Source organism: Centruroides vittatus, unplaced genomic scaffold, assembly GCF_030686945.1.
Source record: "Centruroides vittatus isolate TY-2023 unplaced genomic scaffold, ASM3068694v2 contig_941, whole genome shotgun sequence".
Taxonomy (NCBI): Eukaryota; Metazoa; Arthropoda; class Arachnida; order Scorpiones; family Buthidae; genus Centruroides; species Centruroides vittatus.
In genome coordinates, this window is record NW_027122625.1 from 2182094 (window position 1) to 2190604 (window position 8511).

At 29.4% G+C, this 8511-nt stretch overlaps 2 protein-coding genes across 3 annotated transcripts in view; one reads left to right on the forward strand and one right to left on the reverse strand.

Annotated features, from left to right (window-relative positions):
- The window catches only part of Sptz (Spastizin), a 44684-nt gene extending 44306 nt beyond the window's left edge, over nt 1-378 (forward strand). For both annotated transcript variants that reach the window (XM_067282130.1, XM_067282131.1), the window contains one exon: nt 25-378. In XM_067282130.1, the coding sequence (XP_067138231.1) occupies nt 25-204 (180 nt within the window). In that variant the 3' untranslated portion in view covers nt 205-378. The remainder of the gene's footprint in view (nt 1-24) is intronic.
- On the reverse strand, nt 42-8197 carry Wdr92 (WD repeat domain 92). Its single transcript, XM_067282146.1, has 8 exons — nt 7686-8197; nt 2977-3077; nt 2749-2879; nt 2567-2668; nt 1082-1197; nt 884-1018; nt 663-760; nt 42-586 (listed from the first exon to the last, which is right to left on the reverse strand). The coding sequence occupies exons 1-8, from the start codon at nt 7857-7859 to the stop codon at nt 379-381; spliced, it is 1065 nt and encodes a 354-aa protein (XP_067138247.1). The 5' UTR covers nt 7860-8197; the 3' UTR covers nt 42-378.
- Nucleotides 8198-8511: the final 314 nt, after the last annotated feature.

An 8511-nucleotide genomic window follows, 5' to 3' on the forward strand; every position in this document is an offset into this window, starting at 1 on the left:
GAAAATTTCATTTTTCTTTTTCAGATTAATGCATATATTAATTGTGGAAAATTAAAATCAGCATATTTATTGGCAGTGAAACATAGCAGGGCAACTGATATACACAGGATAATGACAATTGCCGAACAAACCAACCAACAATATATTTTTAATATATGTAAATATTGGATTAATTCGAAAAAAGAGAAAGCTACACAATCATGATATACTTTGTTAAAAATAGGTTGTTAGTGAGGATTAATAAATATAAAATTTATAAAACTTTTTATTGTACAGTTTATATTATGATATATATTTTTATGTTATTTAAAATGATAAATAACAAATTTTAATTTGTACCTGAAAGTAATATAAATAAAGAAATCTGTTATGAATGTATTAGACTCTTCGAAGTTTTGTTACTATTAACACACGAACTGTCTGATCAAAAGATGTACAAACACACAATCCTTCTTTATCTATATTCCAATCAAATCCAGCAATTGGTTGATCAGCCATTGAAATATTCTGTAATAATGATAATTCACCAACTACACCTATCGGTGTATCATTTGCATCTTGCCTCACTCGCTTTGATGGATAATTACTGTAAAAAAAGAAGTACATTGAAAATAAGCATAAGTTTTCTTTTATTTCATTTCAGTAAATGAGTGAAAACTTACTATTTCCATAAACAAAGTGATCCATTTCCTCCAGTTGTCATGAATATATCTCTGTTCTGTGGCAAATGTTTAACCAACCAGATGGTTGATTTATGAGCCTGAAAGAAAAAATTGTTTTCAACTTCAGCTATTCATACTGGGATATAAAAAAGGTTTTTAGTGTGTTGTTTTCAGCTTATTTTAGATGGTGACTAAACTACAAATTAAAAAATATTATTTACTTTCTCCATCAGAGATGTGAATCCTTTTTTAGGATGTTGAGTTCTCATATCATATAAATAAAATTTTGATTCTAATGTAGTTGCTACTAATTTATTCATTTCAATATCTTTTCTATCAAACTCAATACTGCAAACCTGAAAAACCAAACAATATTGTAATTTGTTGAATTTGAAAGTAAGTGATAAATTTTTTCTTACCCCATTTTTTATATTTGTTTCCCAACGTAAAGTCATTGTCCTTAAATCAAATAACTTAATGTCACCATTATCATAGCCTGCACAAACACACCTTTCCTCCATATTATAGACATTACCTACAGAAAAAATATATAAATGTAAAATTATACTAATATTTGTAATATATTATTATTATTATAGTGGTTATAAATTGATATATTTATTATTACAAGACATTTTTAATGGAAAATTGAAGGAGAAAATTGTCTTAAGTGATTTTTACTACATTGCACATTTGTTATATACAATTTTAAAACTTTTTCTATAATAGAAAATTTGACTGTAAACCTATAAAATTACATTTACTCCTCAGCTCATAATATTTTGTACTACATACAATGGGTGATGCAAGTGGAGCGAAATTGCAGGAAAACCATTAAAATTTGAATTCAAATTGCTCTACTGTTGCATGAATCATCTTTCTTGGGCATTTTTTATATATACCATCTTATATCTTCTTGTGTTTTACAGTATATCCATTATGTCTGCAATCCATCATACTGGTGAGAAGAAGAGGAAGGCTATTACTTTCAATGAGAAACAAGATAATATTTAAGCATGGAAAGTTATTCAATCGATTTGTGAGTTCGGGCTATTGCAATCAAAGATACCCCAAACTCACATTCTGCACAATATGCAATGTTATGTACTGTATATAACCTTTCATACAGTCTATTTTTTTTTATTTATTTATTTTTATTTTCAACTTGCGATGCATTTTTTGGAATGTAACCCCATTGTAAGTCAAGAAGAGACTGAACATTTTAATTTTTGCAAAATTAATAGCATATACAATCTGATATATTATTATTATTATATAGACTTTTCCTTTGATAATATGGCTCTATTTTGTTCACATTTAACATTAAAAATGTTTGAAAGAAAATAAATTGATTGCATTAAAACTTAAAAGTATACTCAAATGCTAATATGCTTGACGAATATTTAAAATAAAAGGATAAGCTAATGGATAAACAAGCTATTTTCTATTATGACATCGTCACAATGCTGGGCTGCAATTTTTTATCATATTTTTAATTTATTTAATTTAAAATATATGCTCTCCACCTCAAATTAGTACTGTAGTGTCTTTCTCCAGTACATCATACTTATCCTTTAACAATAGAGTCATGCTGGTCTTCTATTAACTGCTTTCAGGGAGGGAAGTTTAGAATTGAAATAATGTGACTTTTGGTTTGCATTGAAAGTTTGTATATAGTTAACCGGGGCCTCCTGCCCTTAAGATTTCCTTATCACCTTGTCTTTCATCTATCTAATTCCATTCTCAAGATTAAAGAAAAACAGACCAATGGATGACAGTGGGAATTTATATGTCTACAATTTTTTCAATTTCAACCCAATTACAGCTGTTCAAACTAGTTAAAAGCTTATTCCATCCAGAACTATATCTTCTCTTTTTAAGTTATTAAAACTTGCACAACTCACCAAAAGCAACAGACCAACAATCTCTTCTGTTTTCTCCTTCCTTTGGTTCCATGGTAGCAACTGGCATATCTTTTTGTCTGGGATCCCAAACTTTAACTGATCCTGTTATGTAAATTTTGAAGTATATATTTCTATTTATTTGAAAATATTTCAATTATTTAAAACTTTATTATTCAAATTACCATCTCTGCTTCCAGTTACAATTTCTGGAGCACCGACGCCAAAATGAAGTCCTCCAACACCATCAATGGCATTAATAATTTGATTGTGCGCTTTTACAGAATATATAGGAACTTCTAAATTTTCTAAATTCCTAATTTCAATGAATGCATAATCTATTTATATTGAAAGTATATATACTATAAAAATAATAAAAATATATAAAAAAGACTCAAAAATAATTTAAATACCATATATGAAGCCTTCCTTCAAAATCTCCAGTGGCTATATGTCTTTGATGAAGACTAGAGGCACCAAATGTTGCACATTTAAATGGTTTTGATTTTTCTGTCTGAAATCATTTAAAAATATTTGTGATAAACAAAATCACAATTTTTAAATTTAAACAAAATATAAATTAAACTTTAAAGCATAATTTCTTAATAATTTTATAATTGAATGTGAAAAGTTTTTATTTTGAAAATTCCAAAAATAAATACATATCAAACAATGTGTATTATAATATTTCTCGATACACAATTTTTGACATTACGTAGTTCTTATTCACAAGACTGGCATTAAAAACAAACCAATGTTTCTAAGAAACTGTGAAAAGACAGTAGCTGAAGTTGACACTGTTTGTCTATAATGGAGAGCAAGAGAGGCAAACATTATTATTTTTGTAAAAACATTTTTTGAGAATGAATTAATGAAAAGTAGAATTCTGGCCTTCACCTTTATAATCAAGACTGGAATTATAAATCAAATGCTTTGTAAAGATCTGTATGGTATATATTAAAAAGTTTCTTGCCTGTATTAAAAGCTTTTGTAATTACTTAATAGTAATTATAAAAACATAGTTACTTAGGACTAACAAACAGGCTTATTATACTCTACTAAGAGTATAATAATAAGCCAGTTCATTAGTCCTAAGTAACTATGTTTTTATAATCTGTATGGTAGTTTATTATATTCAAGGAGTGTAAAAGTATATATATGTGATAAGCCAAGATGACCTAATGGCCAAGGCATTCTGGAGAACCAGAGATCGAATATGGACAAGCAACTTCTCTGGAATTTTTCATAGGGTGGTCTGTAATGGTTATGTTTGGTCCTGTCCCTCACCACTAAGCTACTCCCACTGTTGATCTGGGCAAACTCACAAGGGCCTTTTTCTATGTCAAGGGCCATGGGCATAAAAAAAGTCTTGATGCTTACAAGGTAGAAAGTAAAAACAAGCAAAAAAAAAAAAAAAAATGCGGAATTTTCTTTTCTAAATTTCAATCCCAATCTAAGACTTTAACATGAATTCATGTTTCATAAAATTATTTCCTAAAATGATGTAAATGCAACATCATTTTAAAACAAATTTTAAAATAAAGGCCTACCACTTTCTAGATATTTTTTTACTTATTGAAATATTATAACTGTTTTGGAATACACAAAAATACTTTTTAATGTTTATTTCAACAAATAAAATAGAATGGCTAAAATTTCAAATAGAGGATACTAAAGATCAATAGCCAACCAGATGGCCAAAGCATCAGCTTACTGCTCTGGAGGACTTTGGATTGAATCTGAGCAGTTAAAAACCCCAGAAATTTTTTGGGGATATATGTCAGTCCATATCCCTCAACATCCAGCTGTTTCAGTGTGGGTCTGGCCAAACCCATGAACGAACCTGGAAAAAATATGGCTCTCTTGATGCTCACAGAGTGAAAAATAAAGATCAACTTAGAAACAAAGTGTACCACCTTCAGGCAAAATTACCATCAAGATAAATCAAATTTACAAAATCTGGAAATGTAGTTTTATTATTTGATCTTACAGATACAATTTTTTATCTTTATTAGCTGGTGAAGATTAAAAATGAATAGTAAATACAGACAGATGGGGAAGAAAACAATATTAGCATTATACTTTCCTTCCAAGAAGGCAATATAATATTAGATATGATAATTTAAATCATATGGTGTAGAAAGGTATAAAAGATGGAGATGTCAATTCTGTAAATTTCAAACCATTTGCAACATGCTTATGAAAAATGCTTTATATATCTTGATTTAGAATATATTAAAGATTTTCATAAAATATAAATGTATAATTGCAACTTGATCAGATTGTTTGGAATTCTCAAATTATCTGTACATTTGTTAAAACTCTGAGAAAGTTATTAGTGTGTACACATTAGATAGCTAGTAGAACATTTTAGATTAGACTAGATCTGATCCAACCGAAAAAATAAAAACAAATTCTGATATAGCACCTAAATGGTGATGCAGAAGCAAAGTCATGCTACAATTAAAAGAGAAATCTTATTTTTATCAAGATAGATTTCTACCACGATGTCCATTTAATTCTCTTAAAAGGAAAATGATTATAGACAATATCCTGAAAAATCTTATAAAACTGACTATGCTTAGTTACATTCTATTGGTTGTAACATTTACTAAGTTAAAAAGCATTGAAAACTTTTTCAAATGTATCAATTTAACAATAAATGTAATTTAAAAATCATTCATTCAAGCAATAAGGAATATAGACAAGATGGAATTTTGCTTAATACATACCTCAGCATGTATCTCACTGCTTTTTTAGCATTATGTCTAAGTCATGGGAGTATGCTTGGCTCAGGGAGGCAGGCACATTTCTCAATCATGATGAAAATGTTGCCTTGGTTTGTGAGTTTTTGCACAGTGTGAGTTCTCAATCAGAGAGAAATGTATCTCCTCAAGCAGAGCACACTTTGACCTGGACATGTGCTAAAACATGGTGAGATAACATAGTAATGAATGATTTTGTGTGTATCATATTGTTATAAACCAGGCCTGGCCAACCTGCGACCCGTCACGTTAAATTGTGTGGCCCACTAAACAATATTATATATCTATTAAAACTTTTGTTTCCCGTTATGTATATACCAAAACAAGTAAATAAATGAAAATTTGCATGTGTCATTGTTATAATGTGCAAGTGCAAGTACAAACTCTTGGTATAACAATAAAATCTTATTCGTTTTGTATTTGTTTTACCTTTTTATAAACATGTTTGCCTAAATTGTGGCCCACCGTAATGTTAAGCGTGATCAAAGTGGCCCACGAAACAATTTGGGTTGGCCAGGCCTGCTATAAACTGTATTTTTTAATATAAAAAATTTACAACTTGTATTATAGTTAATACAAACTGTATTGTTTTTTTCTTTATGATTGTTCATTAATTAAAACATTTTCCATTTTTATTTGTCTTGTTTAGGCATTTCCCCAATTCTGAAAAATTTGTTCTTCAAAAAATAGCAAAACATTTGACATAAATAAATCATTTCTTAATGATCTGATAAATTTTTGAAAAGTATTTAAATTAGCAGTTATCAGTTGGCATTATTTTTATTGATTTTTTCATTTTTCTATGTTTACATCTATAGATCTTATATCTATAGATTTAAATTAATATGTATAATATTAATTTAAATCAGTAATTTCTATGTTCAGAAACATCATTTTCAATCTGAATTTGAAAAATTCTTTACCTTTCAAACAAATTTTGTTAGTTACAAAAGCAATCAAAATGAGATAAATATGTATACAAACAGACAATGATAACAGGCAAGAGTGAAATTATTCTCACTCTTATTTAATTTTTCGAAATTTCATGAGCAATTAATATATAAATATTTATCATCTCATTATAAATTTCTGTACTAATACTACACATGTTAAATCTTAATATGTTTATTGGCAATCTTAAATCAAGAGCAGTCTATTAATAACATGTAGGCTACAGTTTTTGAACAACTTTTGACTCCTTTCCTCCATTTTATACAATGATGTACTTTTGGCAAACCCCATCCCTTTAATGTACAGTACAATAATTCTTGGCCCTCTGACATTGAAAAACTGACTTAAAAAAAGTTCTGAAAATATATTCTAACTGATAGTTTATTCACATCTAGTAAGAAGGCTTATAAGTACAAGTTTATATACCATTAATATTGCTAAAAAAGTCTACATAGACTACCTTGAGCTCTTCCTTCCCCTATTGTGTACAATGATGTACTTTTCATGACCCTTCCTTAAACTGTACGTGTGATAAATAGACAGCACCTTATAGAAAATTCCAACTGCTATAATTTAAAATATTTTTACTCCTATGGGTAGTTTACAACTCAGTCAGTGCTCCAACCATCTCATTGGGCTGCAATTTGAAAAAATTGTAGACCTATAAATTCCTACTGTCGTCCATCCATCTTTCCTTAATCTCCAGAACGGAGTTAGATAGATGAAATCCAAAATTGCTAGAATGCTTCTAGTATATTTTATTTAAATTTTGTTTTTGCCTATATATTTGGTATAATTTCGGTAGAAGTTATGTTTATGTAATTTACATACATACAAATATATAAACAAATTACCTAAAATCACTACCCAAAATAAATATATTGTAAATTCTATGATCAAAATTACAAAAAAATGGGGGATACATATTAAAATTACATCAGGTTTACTGTAAATACTTTAACTTTTAAACACTTTTCAGTATCTGTATTTGTATATATTTAAAGGTTAAGCAGAAGTTACCTTCAGTGTATACACTGTGTAAACAAAGTACCTAAAGGTAAAGCTTAGCTTGCACTGAGAGCGATTCATTGGTGAAAGAGAAAAACAGAGCGAATAACCTGTCAAACACGACTCATTTGATGGGTCAATCATTCTGTTTTTTGCTTTCGCCAGCAAATTGCACTCAGTGTGAACTAACCTTTACTTCTAACAAAGATCATTGTAAGACCAGTTCTGAATGAGGTGCTGGACCCTCCACCAAAGTTTAGACTCCTCTAAATTTGCCCCCCTACCCAAATTTTGGACCCTCAGACGGTTCGACTTTTTTTATTCCTAGGGACACTGTCTATAGCTCTGATAAGGTCCCAACCACCAGATTCAGAACTACATTTGCACCAGATCATTACCTTAGTCACTAAATTTAATTCAGTTCCGGATAATTCGTACACTTCTAAAGCGCCAGTTCCACGGCAATGACTTCCTAAAACAACAAATTTAGCGCTACAAGGAATCCATTTTGTATCAAAAAGTGTAAAATCTAACGACTTTTGAATGTGAACGATAAATTGAGGCTTATCCATAGACTTTTCACACACGTCAACGCAATTTCTAAGCCTAACGTATACACAACAGCGTCGTCGCCATAGCAACACAAGAGTAACTCCCGAATAAGCATTAGTTCGAAATTATGCCGCTACGACAAACAGCGCCAATTGCGGCAACTGAATTTGAGTTGGAGTTTCGTTAACGATTGGCGTTGAGAAAATGTTTAAATTGAGTCTATGGCTATATTTTAAACCACACTCACTACATTCCATTTTATTCAACGTATAACGAGTTCAACAACGTTGACAGTACGATAAACAAACGATAAGGCTTGTAGCTACGACCCGAAACCGACACAAATCCACTTGCCGCGATTGGCGCTGTTCGCCATAGTGGCATAATTTAGAACTAATGCTTACACGGGAGTTAGACTTTTGTCGTAGCAACGGCGTAACTCCCATATTTAATTATTTACGAGAAAATATTGCATAATTAATAAAACTATTTTATTTTTTTAATTATATAATTAAAAATAAAATAGTTTGCTTAATTAAAATTAACCATTATGTATTACAAAGATTAAAAAAAATAATAATAAAAAATAGTAAATTACAAGTAAACTTTTTAAAATAAGGAATATAATTTTAGTTTATATTTTTATAAACTATAAATTAATATAAATGTTTC

Excerpts from the sequence above, each read along its gene's own strand:
- Wdr92 (XM_067282146.1), bottom strand. The coding sequence starts at position 7,859 with ATGGATAAGCCTCAATTTATCGTTCACATTCAAAAGTCGTTAGATTTT. Across the intron at positions 2,880-2,976 it reads GAAGGAAGGCTTCATATATG|GAATTTAGAAAATTTAGAAG; the intron begins GTATTTAAATTA and ends CATTGAAATTAG. Across the intron at positions 761-883 it reads TCACATCTCTGATGGAGAAA|GCTCATAAATCAACCATCTG; the intron begins GTAAATAATATT and ends TTTTTCTTTCAG.